The following is an 18,531-nucleotide window of genomic DNA, read 5'->3' on the forward strand; positions in this document are numbered from 1 at the left end:
ACAAATTCTTAATAATCAACTTCACTAAGCATGCGTAGCTAGACTCTTTCGTGATATTTCGTGATATGTATGTCGCAAATGTAGTGCGAAATATTGCATTAGCAATTTTGCCCAACACTATATACATTTTTTCAAATTTGCCACCTAAAAAAAATTCTTACACATTCCTAAATTTTTTTAAAATTTATATTTTTATTAAAGTCATGATGAACTTGTCTCGGTCTAGAAGTATGAATATAATTTAGAAACAAAAAGCCTCTCTTTTATTATATTTTCTTGGGTAATGCCATTAACGGAGTATTTGGAATCAGCCGAATTCCGTTGAGAGAAAATCGAGCAAAGTCCGAGACAGTGAAGAAGAAGACGGAAGACATTTTCAAAAAGCTTCGCATAGCAAGAGATCACGAACCCAATCGAACCTCCGTGACCTCGATCCCGGTAATTTTTTCACCGTCGTCGCGTTTGCCAATCGTCACGGATATCGAGTCACCGATCCAGAAGCTCTCCGTCGTATTCTCCGCCGACTCCTGGGACTCGTACGATTTTCCTCTCTATAACACTGATTATTTGTGCTTTTACGATCAGTTAGTAATTACAGATTGGTCACATTTCATTTCAACTGAAAACTGAATAAAAATAGCTCGGTTTCACTGATTTGTTCAAGCTCGGGTTATCTACTTCCGGATCGTCTCCTGTATATACGAGTCTCTTATTGAATTTCGTTTTTTTCCGATTCGGTATTGAGTTTTCTCTTTAAACAAACAGACAAACAAACAAACGCTTTGAGCTATTCCGCAGAAGGTTTGGCTATGGCAGCGAGTACAGCTTGTTTCATAATCGTAAGCAGGAATGACATACCGATTTATGAAGCTCAACTCGGATCTGCACCTAAAGTATGTCTCACTTATCTCTTTGATATTCAGTCTGATTTCCGTTTGGTATTTTTTTTGGGTCTTTTAACTGGAACATTGTTCTCAGTATTCGTGATTGTTTCAATCTTGAGCGTAAACTTCAATTTATGATTAAGTTTTTTAATTGGCAACAAATAAATCAACAGAGAGAAGACGCTGCTCAGCTTCATCAGTTTGTATTACATGCAGCTCTGGATATTGTTCAGGACCTTGCCTGGACTACAAGTGCCATGTCTCTTTCTCGACTCTTTTTTTCTTTTTTCTTTTTTATTTTTAAATAATTTTATTGTTCTTCGTTCTGATAAATTCTCTTTTATGCTACTTCCAGGTTCTCGAAAGTAATTGATCGGTTCAACGACTTGGTTGTTTCCGTATATGTTACTGCGGGCCATATCCTTACCATAAGCATATATATTAATGATAAAAAAAAATATTGCATTTTGGAATTCACCTTATTCTAATGACAAATTGAAACCAGTGATGTTAAAAGATAGTAAAGATGATTTTTTTTTTTTAAATTGGTTTAGTGTATCTTCATGAATTCAAAGTGTTTTCCCTAACTAGAGGCATACATACACGGCTTATGTTACTTCACGACTCCCGCAACGATGATGGCATTAAGAGCTTTTTTCAAGAGGTGCATGAACTTTATATAAAGGTAGTTTTTTTTTTTTTTGTTATTACTTCACATAATTGGTTCATTTTGTTAGTTTTTGAGTGACTACACATGCTTTTGCTATGTTAGTTGGGCCGGTCAGTTTGTTTTTTACACTTCCCCAGTTTGATAAGTTGTTTAAATAGTAATGATCTTTATAAATATATATATATATATATATATATATATATATGTATATTACATTTTTCACGTGGTATAATCTGTTTGATGTTGTCATGTATCTAATTCATTGGGTATTACAAGATGAAAAGGTAGACATTAATTTCGTAGGGACTAAAAGACACCTTTGTTCGGTATCAATTTTTGTCATGTTTAGTAGAAGCTTGCAATGAAGTTTATTCTATTAGTTGAGGGAAAAGTATAGGTTTCGATGGAAGAGGTCACTAAGATTTTTCACTCTGTGAGTGAACGTGTGTCTTTAGGAGATGTTTTTTTGCGTTTTGTGTTTGAGTTTGTGTGTTTCTTTCTTTTTCTTTTCACTTTGCTCAGTCACTGATTAGTAGATTCTAAAATTCAGTTTATGTGATCTCGAGTTCAGAGAGTGCTTACGGGATGCTATTTCTTGTGGAAAAAGCTTTTCTACTAGGAAAATCGAATAAGATATCGAATAGTGTGGTTACGATATTGTTGAAGGAAAAATAGGGAAAAAAAATGGATGATGTTCGAGTGTAATAGGAAAATAAATGGATATTCTTTGCCAAAGACAAATTCGTCGCAGAGTCCGTTGTTTGAGGAATCCAGGAACGTAAGATCTGAGATATGGAAGTTCTTTTTAGAGAACACTTCTGTGACAACTAGGAAAACATATTGAACTATCTTGCAAAGGGAGTTTTTTTTTTCCAAACTTGAGGTTTAAATTTCTTCATATATTCTCTTAGCTTAAGAAATTAGCGTATTTGCTTCCAAAATAATACCCCGGGCAGATCTTTGAACGGCCAGCCATGGTCAGGGCTGTTTTGCTTTAATGTACTTTTTGCAACAAAGTTTTGGATTTCGGGCCATCTGGGAGAATATTTTCAGGAGTACAGGCCTCTGGATTTTGATTTTGAATTCTGCTCTCTGTTCAAATAGCACGTCCGATCTCATTTGAGATTGACCTAGTGCTCTTTTAGCTTGTATTTTCTCTTTTAATTTGATTCAGTTTCTTTTTTGAAAAAAGGACATTCGTTTTATTGACTTTTTTTTTATTTTAAATGTTTTGGCTTTGTACAGACTCTTCTCAACCCCCTTTACTTGCCTGGTTCCCGAATTACATCATCGCACTTTGACACCAAAGTCCGTGCCCTTTCAAGAAAATATTTCTGAAGGTTCATCTATCTAGCGCTTATGGAGAATAATCTGTTTATTGGAGCAACTATAGTTTCAGGAATATTTTAATGTGTTTCCCTTCTTGGCAATGGATTTGTACCATGGTGTTATCTTCCCCATTACTTTTGTTCAAGATATGTTACATCGAAAGGTTTTTGTGCTGCGATATATTTTTTTTTCGCCTCGACTATATCATGATTTATAACACCAATTCCAATGTTGAGTGTCTTGTCAAATCATAGCATAAAATTAAGGACATTACTGGTCACTGGGTCGAGTCTGTGTCGTGTTTTGAGTCTTGAATTTAGTTATCAGGCCAAAATCGTTACCTGAAATTGTAGCTGAACAAAAATTCACACATTTGAACCAGTATTGATTACACAATTTTAAATTTCTGAAGATATGATGAATGTTCAAGCCCTAGAATATCAGCATTGCCTTTGGTTACAGTGTGTTTTGTCGCAAAGATGTTTTTAAACTCTGAATTCTATTCCCATATGAGAGTAGTGGTTATCTTAACCTTGGTTTGAAACTTTTAAGAAACTTATTATTATTAGTATTATTATCAGCTACTACTCATCTAATTGTGAACCGAAAACCCAACTGAACAAAAATAAGGCAAAACATGTATAGGAAATATTATGAAAAACATAAAGTTCAGAATCAAATACAAAATCTCTTGTTAATATTAACAATAGAAGTGGATCTAAGGAACATAATATTTATGATAATTGGATAGTGGATTATATAATTGTTAAAAGTTTGTTAGTCTTAGCTCTTAGCCTCTTCTCATAGAAGAAAGGCATTCTAACTAATTAATTGTAAATTTGTAATAGATTGTGGGGTGATGAGCAAAATCCTTTTTGGATAGTTCCGGCCATTCAAAATTTCAGCAAATTGATCAAAGAGCAATTTTTTATGTAGCTGGGTATATGATTAGCTTTATTAACCTTGGCCAAAAATCTAGTCGTAGACGCTAGTTGAGGAAGGAAAAAAAAAACACCATTTTTCTTCCTCTATTTTCTCAGTAAAAATAAAAATAAAAAATCTGTTTTATTCATTACAAACAAACAAGTGTCATTTAAAAATAAAAATAAAAAAAAGCCCTAATCGGATTCCATGACACTCTTGATAGTGGGGGCGTAGAGGCTGTAGACCACGGCCTGTCTCCGGGCGACCTCCAGCTGCTTCTTCCCGTCGGAGAACACGGCGGCGGCGACGGAGGGATCGGAGATCGCTCTGCTCTGGCGAAAGGCGTCGCCGGAGCGGCGCTTGGTGTACTCTCTGATGTTGTAGTCGCTGAACGACCGCGCTGTTCGTAGCAGACACCTGTACAGACTCAGCACCTCAACTCTGCTCGGTGCCGCCATTGATTCCTGTTCGATCGAGAGAGAGAGTTAGGGAAATTTGCAGATTTAGGGCTAGAGACGAAGACGAGAGACCGGAGAAGATAATCACTCGAAATTGTTCGGCTAATTTCTCTTAATACTCGAATCAATCCATGATCCCCAAACAATACACAGACAAGACTAATCATCATCTGAAACTGAATATAACAGATGATTCCCTTCAAAGTTTCAAACTACTTCTCTTATACATAGCCCCAAACCAAAACCGAAATTCACAAAAAAAAAAAAAACACACACACACACACACCGTAATTAATTAGAGAAACGCTTTACCGTTGCGGTGCTCTTCGTAGTTCGTAGCGTAAGGGCTCGGGAGAGAGACTGCGCCGAGGATTGAACGAGAGAGAGAGAGAGTTAACCTTAAAATGGGATATAGGTTTTGGCTATTGATTGATTTCTCTTCTTATAAGTGGCCATATATTCTCACTTAAATTTACTCTTCTTCTTCTTCTTCTTTTTTTTTTTTTTTTTTTTATTAGGACACTTAAATTTACCCTTGTTTTTATAATAAAATGCTGCCTGTTTTACATTCTATTGTATTTGTAATTTGTTTCTCAAATCTTTAATAAATCTTTAATTTATAATTTTTTGTTTGTGTTTTATTTGCTTGTTTTGATACTTTTTCCCAAAATAACGAAGGAAAATCATACAAGAAAATTTTAAATTCAATCCAAAAACCAATGAATTTATAAAAGAACATGACTGGTCTAAAATCAGTAAAATAATCAAAATTTGTCTAAAACTAGCCGTAGTCAAAAGTTAAACAAATTCTCAAGTACTAAATGTTCATAACAATTTAATTATATAATTATGTAAAATTCATGAGTATTTTTTTTCTTTCCTATTTTCTGATTATACATTTTTATATTTTTGACTAATTTATATTATTGTTGCAATATTTTTGTACGCAAGCGCACATAGTCATTCAAGTAGTAAATCGTAAGTATGAGTCGAATTATACGAGCAATGATGATGATAATTTAGCAAGTAACGAATTGAACTCAAAGCTAATGATGACGGTTATTAACTAAAAATGCCAAAATCAATAAAAACACAAAATAAACGATGGGTGGACGGAGATGTAGTGGCTAGGCTAAACTCTCCTATGATCGGGGTTCTTAGAATTAAGCACGAACTTTCGGTTCTCGCTCTTAACTAATCATGCTCACATACTAATATCATTAGATCTCTTTCAAGCATCTAACAATCTATGTCAATATCCGAAAAATCATCTCTCGATCTCATTTCCTACAAACACGACAAGCACTGCGATTATGAGCGTACACACGACTAAATAGCAGCCTATTTACCTCTAGTCTCTAAGAATGTAATACGGTCATCTAATTCACTTGCACGATTATTTAATCTATCTATCTCTCTCTCTCTCGAGTATTTAAACAATTCTCAAATTCACGAACGAGGTAGTTAATCTCATACAAGCATTAAACATAAAATTAAATAAAGGAAGATGACTTGAACACGAAAAAGACTTCAATTAAATAAACATGAGTCCACAACCATATTCAAGCAAACTAAGTCATCACGCTTAAGGAGATTAGTTCATTGCGACGAGAGTAATAGACGAAGAAAATAAATCAAAGCAAATCATGACAATCAAGCTAAAACAAAACATAATAAACGGGAGTTCTAAAGATAAAGATAGGAAGATGAAACGCTTAATTGTGGTGGTAGTAACACCATCGAACAGTAGTGGAACGTGTCTTCTTCTATGTTTCTTCTTCTCTCCCAGCGAGCCAAACAAGAAAGTAAAAACCTAAAATAAACCAAACTTGTGTTTTTGGAGACTCGAATTCATATATGTTGGTTTCCAAGATGTTTTCGGACCTATATGGGCTCTTAGATGGGATCCGGCGGCTTAAAATGAGCTAAAATTGCGAAATTCATTTGCAGTGTGCAATCGTGCTTGAAATGTCCATAACTCCTTGTTCTCATGTTTGATTTTGCAAATAAATATGCATTGGAAAGTTAAGAGAAGCTCTATCCAATAGTGTGATGAATTTATCCAAAATCGTCAATAGAGAATCTCAAAATCTTGCATAATAGGACCCCGTATTTCTTGTTGTCCAAAAGTAATTGAATTGTCTTGAATTGGTCTGATTGCATCTTTCACACCAAATTATCTCTCAATCCTGTAAGTCACTTACAAAAACACCAAACACAATAAAAATCACTCAAGAACGCATGAGATTCAAAGCCGAGAGTAAGCGTTTAACACATATAAAACGCTCATATTAATTATGATATTTACCCGTATAATCAACACTGGCAAATTTTGGGTGGTTTGTTAATTAAAAAAATTCAAATGGCTATTAAGGTATTTTTGAATTTGGAATTCTGTTGTATAATTTTATTTTTCTGATCTAGTTTCTCAAAAGGTTACCGATAAAAATAGAAGAAAGAAATATGGATATTTCTTTTTATAATTATATAAGAGATTTGTAAATAACTAGGCCACTTTAAACATGTGATTTTGGATCTAGCCTATGTTTGACAATTTTTAGGGATATAGCCAAATGGTTTATGTGGCAATAATTAAGGTCTGATTTGTCATTATTTATTAATAAATTCGTCACTTTCTCTCTCCTATTTTTTTTCAAATAATTTTTTTTGCATCAAAACTTCAAAAATTCGTATATTTATCATACGAACTCGAAATTGAGTGATTTCAAATCCTACAAATTCGTGGCGTCGAGATCTTCAAAAATAGACCCAATGTGTTTGATGAAAAATTATGTTTAATGCATCATATTTACATTTCCATTTTTTTTATAATTTCAAAAAATTTCCGTTATTTCCATATTTAAGGTCGATTTTTCTACATTTATGGTATTAAACATTATTTTTCATCAAACACAATGGATCTATTTTTGAAGATCTAGGCGTCACAAATCCGTAGGATTTGGAATCACTCAATTTCGAGTTCATATGAGATAGATATGATTTTTTGAAGTTTTTATGTATAAAAAAATGTAGAAAAAAAATAGGAGAGAGAAAATGACGAATTTATTAATAAATAAGGGTAAATAAGACCTTAATTATTGCCACATAATCATGTTGACTATTTCCCTAAAAGTTGTGAAACATAGGCTAAAAACAAATTTCATAGTTTCATTTTGGCTATTTCGCTACAATGCCCATTATATAATGAGAAATTGTCTCATTTACCACCAATTTCATAATATTTTTCCACTTTCCACTTATGAAATTGGTGGCAAATGCACAATTTCTCATTATATAATTTTTTTTTTTTATATATATGTCAAACTATTAAACTCAAAAGTCCAAATCATAATAATAAAAACAAATTTTACTCCAAATTTCGTGGGAGGAAAACATACATAAAATTGTTAAAACAATTTATAAATTCTATCCAGTTTTGGCGAAATCTCCCCTCCATTATAGATAACTCTAAATTTATACCTGCAGTATTCTACATTTTCAATTCCAGTTTCATACCAATATGAAAAATAACTGCATCACTAAATCAACTTCAATAACAATTTCGAAATCAAACTTTAACGTTATATTGAGGTGTTTATTATAATTTCTCCCCAGAGAATCCTTCTAGTTCAAGAAAAAAAACAATCATCCTTACTAAAAGCTTCTCCATTATACAACAGAGTGAATCCGCACAAGCACAGCTTAAAACAGAGCTATATATATATATATATATGCTTTTCTATGAGCCTTGATTCTCAAGTAATAAATATTTTCAAAATCGTAAAAAAAAAAAAATACTGTCACCAATAATCATCACAAGAACATTGACCATCCTTGAAATGATGAAACCGCTTGAGATCGCGGACCACGATCTCGCGTCCCTCGAGCCGCGATATGAGCTTGAGAGCGGCGTGGCAGTCGCCGCAGACCCTGAGGTTCTTGACGATCCGCACGGTGGTCCCGGGGCCGGAGCTCATGATCCCGAATGCCACCGCGAGCTTCTCGCTGTGGACTCGGAGGCTCATCTCCTTCTCCTCCTCGTCCACGTCGTGGAGCACCGACCCTTTCTCCGGCGAGTACCCGCTCTCCCTCAGCCTCGCCGTCAACCCCTCGAGAAACCCGTAAATCTCTCCCCTCCGCGGATGGTCCCGATCCCCCACGAAGAAAAGATGAAACTCTCCGCCGAGCTCGAGAACGCTGAAGCCCGGCGGCTTCGAGAGCCCCCGGGCCCGCATAAGGGATCTCATCCTCTCCACGTCGCCCCACCGGCCCGCGTCCGCGTAGATGTTCGACATCAAGACGTAGTGGTCGGAATTTTCCGGGTCGAGCTCGAGAAGCTTCGCCGCGGCCAATTCCCCGAGCCCCACGTTTTTATGGACCCGACACGCCCCGAGAAGCGAGCCCCAGATCACGAAATCGGGAGGGGCGGCTTCGGACATCTCGGATATCAGCCCGTGGGCCCCGCCGAGGTCGCCGGCCCGGCCCAGGAGGTCGATCATGCAGCCGTAGTGCTCGACGCCCGGGACGAGGCCGTGGTCGCGCCTCATGGACCGGAACCAGTGCCAGGCCTCTCTCGCGAGGCCCGCGTGGCTGCACGCGGACAGGACGGAGAGGAACGTCACGTGGTTCGGTCTGGGGCCGGGCCCGGGCCCCACCATCTCGGAGAAGAGCCGGAGGGCTTCTCCGGCGAGGCCGTGGGACCCGTACCCGGCCACCATGGCGGTCCACGACTTCACGTTCCGCTCCTTCATCCGGTCGAACGCCCTCCTCGCCAGCTCGACTCTCCCGCACTTGCAGTACATGTCGATCATCGCCGTGTTCACTATCACGTTCTCTCTCACGCCGCGTCTCAGGACCTGCCAATGTTATATACCTCGTTGCTCAAGTTCGACCTCATTCGATACGCATCTCTTAAATTTATTACTCCAGATCCCCATTCGACAAGTAAAAAAATTATCTCTCTCTCTCTCTCTCTTATTGTTTCTCTCCAAATTTTCTACACAAAACTATGGATTTTGTAGTAACTTTAGTTCTTTTGACGACTATATTAGACTTTTTAGACGAATCTAACACCTAATCAGCATAAAGAAGAAACATTTATAAACCGAAATAACTCGTGAATAGTAATACAAAAAAAAAATGTAGTTGTAATAAAATTAATTCTCCTAAAGATCCAAAGTTGTATAAATTTTACTCAATAATATCTCAACAAGCAAAATATTGATTAGGTACTCTCTCTCTCTCTCATTGTTTCTCTCCAATTTTTCTACACAAAATTATGGATTTTGTAGTAACTTTAGTCCTTATGACGACTATATTAGGCTTTTTTGAGGAATATAACACCTAATCAACATAAAGAAGAAACATTTACAACCAGAAATAACTCGTTAATAGCAATACAAAAAAACATGTAGTTGTAATAAAATTAATTCTCCTAAAAATCCAAAGTTGTATAAATTTTACTCAATAATATCTTAACAAGCAAAATATTGAATAGGCTTTGAGTTTTTTTTTACCATATTGTGTATCGATTTTCCGATGCGTAACGTGCCGGAGTGAGCACAAGCCAATAGCAACGGAGTGACGGTCGAGGCGTTGAACTCGACACTTCCTCGACCCTCCTCTTTCGTCATCTCCGAGAAGACTCTGAGAGCCTCGACGGACAATCCGCTCTGCGCGTACACCGCGATCATGGAGTTCCACGACACCACGTCCTTGGACTCCATCGAATCGAAAACCCTCCTCGAGAGAGAAACCGCTCCGCACTTGGCGTACGCGTCGATCAGAGTGTTCCCGACCCCCGAATCTCCGGAGAATCCCCTTTTGGCGGCGACCCCGTGAAGGCACTCGGTCACTTCCTTATCCGAGAGCCGAGACGCGGCCGAGAGAGCCGAGACCATCACCACCGCGTCCATGGCGGAGACCTCGTCGCCGTTCAGAAACTCCTTGAAGAGCGACAGAGCCGATCCGGGCTCGCCGCTCTGGACGAAGCCGTTGACCATGGAGGTCCAAGACACCGCGTTCCTCTGCGGCATTTCGTCGAACACCTTGCGCGCGTCTCTCGGCTCGCCGCATTTTGAGTACATGTCGACGAGGGCCGAGGAGACGAAGAGGTCGAGGTCGAGGCCGAAGAGGAGGGCTTGCTGGTGGGCTTGCCTGCCGGAGCGGAGATCGGAGAGAGCCGAGCAGGACTTGACGATGCAGGGAAAGGTGTCTCTGTTGGGCCTGAGGAACAGCTTTCGCATCGACCGGAACGCTCGGAGAGCCTCGACGGAGTCGCCGGAGCGAGCCAGGTCGGCGATTATGGCGTTCCATGAGGAGACCTTGGTCTTGTCGACGTACTTGTTGAACCATGCGCCGAGATTGGGGTCGGTCGAGCAATAGGATCGCGATGAGAAAAGGTTTCTGAGGAGTGTTGGAGCTTTCGCAGGTATTGGGAAACTAGAATATTGAAACTTCATTCATTCACGACAATGGTTGAGTAACTGCTTAGCAACGGAACACAACGGTTCCGCGAATACAAAATGGCATTTAATTTTGTTTTTTGTTTTTAGCAAAAATAAGTTTCTTTTTGCTAGCTTTTGCAAAATAATTTGAATATCACTTCACATATCTGCTTACTTACACTAAAAAAAGAAAGAGGTTAAAAAAATAAATAATTAACTAATTAAACCACAAAAACTAAAAGATTTGCTAATTAAACAACGGTTGATGTTGGACTTCGTCATCAATCTAATAAGAGAAGGATTTGGCCCAGTAAAAAAAAATTGGATTCAAGCCCATGTATTTATCGTTAACAGGTTTAGGTATTACGTCAGCCCGACAGAAGATTCAAATGTCAGCTCGAGATAACCACTCCCCGAAGGTCTGGAGATACAAAGCTCGTCAGCCCAATCGATCCGTAACCGCTCTTCATACGAATAGATCTCCAATGACAGGCGTCCGATGACGCAGTAGTGAGTCCCAACTGACACACGACGTGTCTCTAGCAATCCGGAGCTCGCAACCTCACCTCCCAGACTATAAATATAAGACGATCAAGCCCATGTCGGGCACATTATTTTCATTTGATCTTTGAAATTCTTATCTACCAAGTTAGCATCTTTGTACTGTTTCTGAGCGATCATAATACAAACAGTCCTGAACTTATTTTTATATTCTTTTTTTTTCGTCCTTATTATTTCCCAATATGTCAAGAGTTTCGATTTGGTCTTGTCACGAAGAATGACCTATTTCCAATCATAAATTTTTTGTGACTGCTTTGGTGTGATTTCTCACATTAACACCAACCTTCTATAAATTTTAGGCAAATAACCAATTCGGTGACATGGCATCTTGTGAATAATTTGGACTTTTCAATATTGTTATTTTTGTTTTGGCGTTTTCATTTATGTAATATAGGCAATTTTAATTTGAATTTTGAACAACCATTTAAATTAAGGCCTATTAATTAGCGTACTCTCTCTCTCTCTCTCTCTCTCTTAATAATTTTACCTATTACACTAGATGCTCAATCAAATTGATTTGATGGATTCGTTGATGTGTTTTGGGTCATTCCTTGACATCCTCTTTCAATTTGTCTAGATGTGATCTAAGCAGGTTCAAGCGCTTGAATGGCATATCGACTAAAGCAAATATGATTACCTTGAAAAAAATATTCTTTTTATTCTTTCTATATGGTATTTACGAAATTGGGTTCTTTTGGGGTTATAGTTGATAGTAATTTATTATTTTCATCTCTATTACAAAATCGGACATGATAGTTTAATCTCATTCTAATCTTTTTGTTCCGAAGCAAAGATCTCCACAAAGTGGTTCATTCGCGCTCATCAATTGTGACTGTGCGAGAATTATTTCGGAAAAATTGTTAATTAATTATTAATAAAATTAGTGACTAACTATAATTAATCAAGTGTTGTTGGCTATTATGCGAAGTTAGAGTTTTTAATTTTATAGGGCTATAACTATATAGAACCCATACATAAATACTTAGTTTAAGAAAAAAAAACATAAAACAATTTTAACAAGTAAACTAGACCATGGCCTAGCTCTGGACCGAACTCCTAAACTTAGTGGGCCTAAGTCTTTCATTTTCAAGGCCCAAATTGTTGTAAATTGGGCTTCTTTACCCAATCGAAGGTAATCGTAATAGTATATAATCATCATCGTTGACAGAGGCTAGGGTTTAGTGAGGTTAAAGGAGCCGATCGAAGAATTCATCTTCCGTCCACCTTGACAGAGAGATCTCACAGATCTGTCTTGGTCCTCACAGTCTCATCACCATCATCATCATCAACAATGGGAAAGCCATCGAAGGCGGAGAAGAAAGTGATGTACGACGCGAAGCTGTGCTCGCTGTTGGACGAGTACACGCAGGTCCTGATCGTGGCGGCGGACAATGTCGGATCGTCTCAGATGCAGGGGATCAGGAAGGGGCTTCGCGGCGATTCGGTGGTTCTCATGGGGAAGAACACCATGATGAAGAGGTCCGTTCGGATTCACTCCGATAAGACCGGAAACACGGCGTTTCTTAACCTGATTCCGCTTCTCGTCGGAAACGTGGGACTCATCTTCACCAAAGGAGATCTCAAGGAGGTTTCTGAAGAGGTCGCCAAGTATAAGGCACGTTCTTCTTGTTCTTTCGCATTCGAATCTTATTGTTATTCAGTCTATTTTTAGTTTGTGTGTGTGTGTGAGTGTGTAATCATCAATTGTTTGTATAATCTGATTAGTTTCTTATGAATTGGAACTTTTAGGTTTATTTATTTATTTATAATTTTAGTTAGGTAAGTTCAAGGCACATTCTTTTTTTTTTCTTTTACAGTCGCATCAGTTTTATTCAGCCAGTGTCTCATATCGACCTGTCAATTTATTGAATTGAAATTGTCGCTCAATTCTTTTTCCCCCGTAAACTGTAAGGCATCTTCTGATAGGTTTGTGTAAGCCTTTATAAATTTCTTTAGTATAGTCAGATAATATACTTATTAACTGTAAGCTTACTCTCATGGGTTTGTGTAAATTTCAGATTTTCGGAAGTAGAATGTAAAATCTGCATGATTAATTTTTTATGTATATATTCTACATGGCATTCTATTTAGTAGAGTCTTGTGCTTGTAATATTCTAATTTGGGATTTAATCTACTGCGAGTTAGAATTTTCTTCACATAAAAACATCATCAGGTTTTTGTTTTTATCAAGTAGCCCAGATACGGATTTTCTTCTATCTACGGTATAAAATTTCCTTTTAAATTATAATATGAAACTATAATTTAAAATATCCATGATTTAACGTATCCTTATCCTTTGCAATATCAGACGCCTACTTTTGATCTACAGCATTTGAATATATTCTTGACATGGATTGTAATCAAGTTTTTGTTGTCATTAAGCAGACCCATATTCATCCCAAAACTTTGAATTGTTGTGACTATAATGTAGACTATTGTTTTTTGGGTCCTTGGCTAGCCTTTTCTGTAGGGTAAAAACTTTGAATTGTTGTGACTACATAAGCCTCAGCGGTTTGTGTAAAAACTTGGAATTTTCCGAACGGTAATGTCAAATTGACCGTGTAATCATTAACAGCCTTTTTTTTTCAGTAATCTACCCTACTATAATGTAAGATCTACAATGAGATATTATCTAATAATAAAACTCTTGTTTTTTTTTTTAATAATCAATCACAGGTTGGAGCTCCGGCCCGTGTCGGTCTCGTGGCTCCGATCGACGTGGTGGTCCCGCCCGGTAACACAGGGCTCGACCCATCTCAGACGTCCTTCTTCCAAGTCCTGAACATCCCGACGAAGATCAACAAAGGGACGGTCGAGATCATCACCCCAGTCGAGCTCATCAAGAAGGGAGACAAAGTGGGGTCCTCCGAGGCCGCTCTCCTCGCGAAGCTCGGGATTAGGCCGTTCTCGTACGGACTCGTCGTCCTCTCCGTGTACGACAACGGCTCCGTCTTCTCGCCGGAGGTTCTCGACCTCACCGACGACGACCTCGTCGAGAGATTCGCCACCGGTGTTTCCATGGTGACCTCGCTCGCCCTCGCGATTTCTTACCCGACCCTCGCCGCCGCGTCACACATGTTCATCAATGCCTACAAGAACGTCCTCTCCGTTGCTGTCGCCACTGAATTCTCGTACCCCCACGCTGACGAAGTCAAGGAGTTCCTCAAGGTCAACTCTAATCCTTGATTGTCTTTTTTTAATATATTTTTTATATTTATATATACATACATATGTGCAATATATACATAAATTTGACGGTTTATGGTATATAAGAATTATAGGAAATTATACTACATGACTTTTAGGACCATTTGAGGTCAAGTACATATGAACATAATGTGATTCCTATGTAGTAAAATTTTAGGCCAATGTGCATTTACATAATTTTTGAAGATTGGTGACAGTATAATTTTATACAGCTGAAATGTAAGGTATTATTTTGAAAACGTTTTAAATTTTATTGATTTTATTTTTCTTTATAATATAGTAGTTTTGTAAAGCCGTATTATTCTAATATAGTAAAATTATAGGACAGTGTACACAGACATAAATTTAAAGATTTATGGTATAAATTTTCAGCAGTTGAAATAAAGTGTATTATTTTGCAAACATTTTAAATTATATAGATTTATTTTTGCAATCTAACCGATTTATTATTAGTAATAATTAATTTGGTTGGGTTTTTGTTTTTGTTTTTGGGTGGTGATGTTCAGGACCCGAGCAAATTTGCTGTCGCTGCCGTTGCTGCCACCAATGATGCAGCTTCTGCTCCGGCTGCTGCGAAGGTGGTTGAGGAGAAAAAAGAGGAACCCGTTGATGAGTCGGATGACGACCTCGGGTTTAGTTTGTTTGATTGATTGAGTGAGTTTTGATGCTCTCGAAAGTTTTTCCGTTCAAGAGAATTTAGTGTTATTTTACTTTTTCATTTTTTAAAGTTATTTTATTTTATTTTATTTGGACAATGTCATTTTTGGTAGTGTTATTTATCATCAGATTATTTCTTTAATTAGCTTATCCAGTTTTTTTTACAAGGAGAAGATACCATAATGTTCGAATTCATATTTTTTTTTTCTCACCTGCACTCACTGGTACTTGTAAGCGATGTGGCTGTGTGAGCGAGCAAGATGAATGTAATTCATTCAAGTCATATTTCTCAAAAAAAAAAAAAAAAATTACCCAAGTAATATGGTTATCCATATTAGAACAAATTATCATTCTGAATTTAAGATTTCAAAAGACCGGCGTATACGCTCAGTCAATCTAGTACCGAGGAGATCAGAAATTTTGGTTCCGAATCTTAGTAACTTCTTTGATACAAAATATTCTCATAGAAAGTTTCAGAGGTACCTTTAATTCTTTCATCATTCGCCATATCCACGCAACTCTAAATTATGCTTATGCGGAACTCCGAGACAACATCGTGTTTATTGTTTTTCCACGTAATGAGATTCCCAAACACGAAAGTGCAGTACGATTTCGTTGATCGTCTTGTCTTGGAATCATGCTCAATCGACATCGGTATAGATTTCTCCAACTCTATTTTTTCCTTTCTTGAAGAACAATCCACGGCGTGGGGTTCATTAAAAGTACCTCGGGATTTTAAACACTACTCGAGAATGAAAGCTTCTAGGCGCATGCATGTATTGACTAACAACACTTGCAACACTATTTCTACGATGACGCACCTCATTGCATGTAAATACTTCTTTTTCCTCATTCTCTTCACTTAACTCTTCCCTCTCCTCATTTTTTTTTCTCATAAATTACATAATAAACATATGATACATATACACTTGAATTTATTATTAGTTTGTAAGATGTTATTATTATTAGTTTGAATGACCTATAATATTATAGTTTTTAGTATGATATTTTATTCAATTATTTAGTTTATAATAATATACAACAATGGAGTTTGGACACCCGTAAATGAGTGACTTATTTGTCACTATTAGTTACATTGTCACCAAACACTTCTAAATCTGTCTTAAAAAAAAAGAGAAATGTGGAATAAGCCACTTATTTACTCCTAGATGTGGATAATTCTAATACAAAAATATAAATCACCCATGATGTGGTAAACATGTCTAGGTGGGTGGTGTCGATCACCTCGCTTTAAGAATGAGAAAACTTTTCGGCTGGATAAAGTTTCTCTACTGTTGTTACGTGTGCTGTTGGCTTATTTTTTTTACTGTAAGTTTGTTTGGCAAGATGTCTGACAACATACTCCAGGGTATGTTGAGACATATTTGCCTCTATATGCAGAACTGTATTTTTGGCAAATTTCTTGAACTGCGAGAATGTCTCGTCGAAGACTTTCTACTTTGGTTCTCTTCGCGTGTATGGGTAAGAAAACCATAGATCGACTTCTAGATGTGTTGACTACTATAAAAGCCAATCGCTTCCCCCTTAGTAGTCTTGACGCATTAATCATAATTTTAGGGTTCTTAGACGTGCACAATAGGCGGATTGAGAATTTAATTGTGTGATGTGTGTGGTGTAATTCTCTAAACACGTTTTTAGATATTTGAGCGTTAGAGAGTTGTTGGGTTTTGTGATTGAAGGTTTCACGAGCGTTGACATCGAAGAATACCAAACACTGGAAGGATGTTTGAGAGTGGAATTGAGGGAATCTCAGATTCAAGAGGAGCCTGGTTTGAAATTCACGGGTAGTAATAAGAAAATGACATTAAGATAAGGATTGTTCATATAAGTCCATTGTTGTATTATTGACTACTTATTGTTATAGTGAATTTCCTTTCCACTGGGCACAGTACCATCCAGAGTAGGTGACGGTACACCGAACTGGATTATCATCATTTGTGTCATTTATATTTATACACTATTTCTTCTATAATCCATCGCTTGCATCAGAACATATTGTCGCAAATATTGACTCTATATTGAAACATCTACCAAGCAAGAATGATGGTACGCTTTTGATGCTATCATCCATATGAGTCTATAGGATTTCAATTTCGAGCTCGAATGAAAATGATAATTTAGGATTTATTTCAATAATGAAAACAAAGTGGTTTTATAATATAACAAGAAAACAATGTCATGGGCAACACCATTCTTTCTGAAACTATTAACCATACCCTAACGTAGGAGTGATTATTCCGAATACTTAAATCAAATTTTATATCATTATTACACTTATGTCAAAGATAACAAATGATGAAAGAATAATAAAAATTAAAAAATAAAAATTCAGGAAATGAAAAATAAAGTGTCATTATAAACTGTTGAGGTATGCTTATTAGCTTTACCCACTATCGATCTTGTTGATTAATAAAATAAAGTGCCGCGATCAAGAAATGTAGATCTCAGAATTAGGAAAAGGTGGTGGAGGAGAGCGGCGGTGGCCGGCGAAGCCCCTCTCATTGATGGTTGCAGGAATAACACCGTTCGGCGACGATGGGGTCTGTCCTTTTAGCAAAGAAAAGAGCAATAATTGCACATTGTCTTCATTTGTGACGTCCAAACCGAATTTATTATGACTCAAAAGCCTCCCACCATTAATTGGATGGCTATGGGCAACCAATATGTAGATCACAAAAGCGAAAATATATTTTGCACTCATTTTCGGTTTTCGAATAGAGCTCTATATGTATATATAAGCGAAAATATACGGAATTGACACAATACAAATATACAGTTGGTTTTTTGTTTTTCTTTGGTGTGTGAGCGTTGCTTGTGGATATGAGAGGGAATAGGTACAATGGGATTTTATAGGGAAGATATATAGGCTTAGTAGTGATTTGTGTACCATGCAGATTGACAATTTGTTTGAATTGACGAGTTTAATAACTTTGAGCGGGTCATACAAGAACAAGGAAGATAGAGCTGGGATATGCGCGTTTTGAATTCAAGTCTTTCCATTCTTATTCCTTCTCTTGAAAATTTGCAAGTACGTAGGAAGCTATGTTTTTTTTAAAGTCTCATCTCTCGTGTTTACAAATTTGCATACTCTTTGACTAAAAAATAAATAGTCAATTATTGGTAAGTAAACATATTAATGCTCGTCGAGGTAGGGTCTCAGTTGACCTGGCTTAGCATAATAGATATGTTTAGAAAATTGGTGTTTTGACGGCCTTAAACCATGATACTATTGTTATATATTAGACAGAACAATTGCTGGGAAAAAAAAGGCTACGTAATAAAATTGTAACTTTTATTTATTTATTTTTCATTCTTAGATTTACACATAAAGTGTATAATTGATTACAATGAATATATCAGCGCAAATTATATAT

At 37.1% G+C, this 18,531-nt stretch overlaps 4 protein-coding genes across 4 annotated transcripts; 2 read left to right on the forward strand and 2 right to left on the reverse strand.

Moving 5' to 3' along the window:
* Positions 1-209: 209 nt before the first annotated feature.
* Positions 210-3,106, forward strand: LOC149394805 (SNARE-like superfamily protein). Its single transcript, XM_089615512.1, has 6 exons — positions 210-536; positions 766-893; positions 1,058-1,143; positions 1,240-1,300; positions 1,483-1,569; positions 2,800-3,106. Exons 2-6 carry the CDS (start codon positions 810-812, stop codon positions 2,890-2,892), a joined length of 411 nt encoding a protein of 136 aa, XP_089471638.1. The 5' UTR covers positions 210-536; positions 766-809; the 3' UTR covers positions 2,893-3,106.
* A 774-nt stretch (positions 3,107-3,880) lies between these two features.
* LOC149394806 (LYR family of Fe/S cluster biogenesis protein) lies at positions 3,881-4,716 on the reverse strand. The gene is made up of 2 exons (XM_089615514.1): positions 4,578-4,716; positions 3,881-4,271 (listed from the first exon to the last, which is right to left on the reverse strand). The coding sequence occupies exon 2, from the start codon at positions 4,263-4,265 to the stop codon at positions 4,002-4,004; it is 264 nt and encodes an 87-aa protein (XP_089471640.1). The 5' UTR covers positions 4,266-4,271; positions 4,578-4,716; the 3' UTR covers positions 3,881-4,001.
* A 3,140-nt stretch (positions 4,717-7,856) lies between these two features.
* Positions 7,857-10,788, reverse strand: LOC149394807 (Tetratricopeptide repeat (TPR)-like superfamily protein). Its single transcript, XM_089614069.1, has 2 exons — positions 9,782-10,788; positions 7,857-9,121 (listed from the first exon to the last, which is right to left on the reverse strand). The coding sequence occupies exons 1-2, from the start codon at positions 10,724-10,726 to the stop codon at positions 8,066-8,068; spliced, it is 2,001 nt and encodes a 666-aa protein (XP_089470195.1). The 5' UTR covers positions 10,727-10,788; the 3' UTR covers positions 7,857-8,065.
* Positions 10,789-12,428: 1,640 nt separating this feature from the next.
* On the forward strand, positions 12,429-15,278 carry LOC149394808 (large ribosomal subunit protein uL10). The gene is made up of 3 exons (XM_089615131.1): positions 12,429-12,887; positions 13,949-14,440; positions 14,986-15,278. Exons 1-3 carry the CDS (start codon positions 12,564-12,566, stop codon positions 15,127-15,129), a joined length of 960 nt encoding a protein of 319 aa, XP_089471257.1. The 5' UTR covers positions 12,429-12,563; the 3' UTR covers positions 15,130-15,278.
* The last annotated feature ends 3,253 nt before the right edge of the window (positions 15,279-18,531 follow it).

The sequence above is a fragment of the Urtica dioica genome, chromosome 5, assembly GCF_054948205.1.
Source record: "Urtica dioica subsp. dioica isolate 48M chromosome 5, U.dioica_male_clone48M_v1_H2, whole genome shotgun sequence".
Taxonomy (NCBI): domain Eukaryota; kingdom Viridiplantae; phylum Streptophyta; class Magnoliopsida; order Rosales; family Urticaceae; genus Urtica; species Urtica dioica.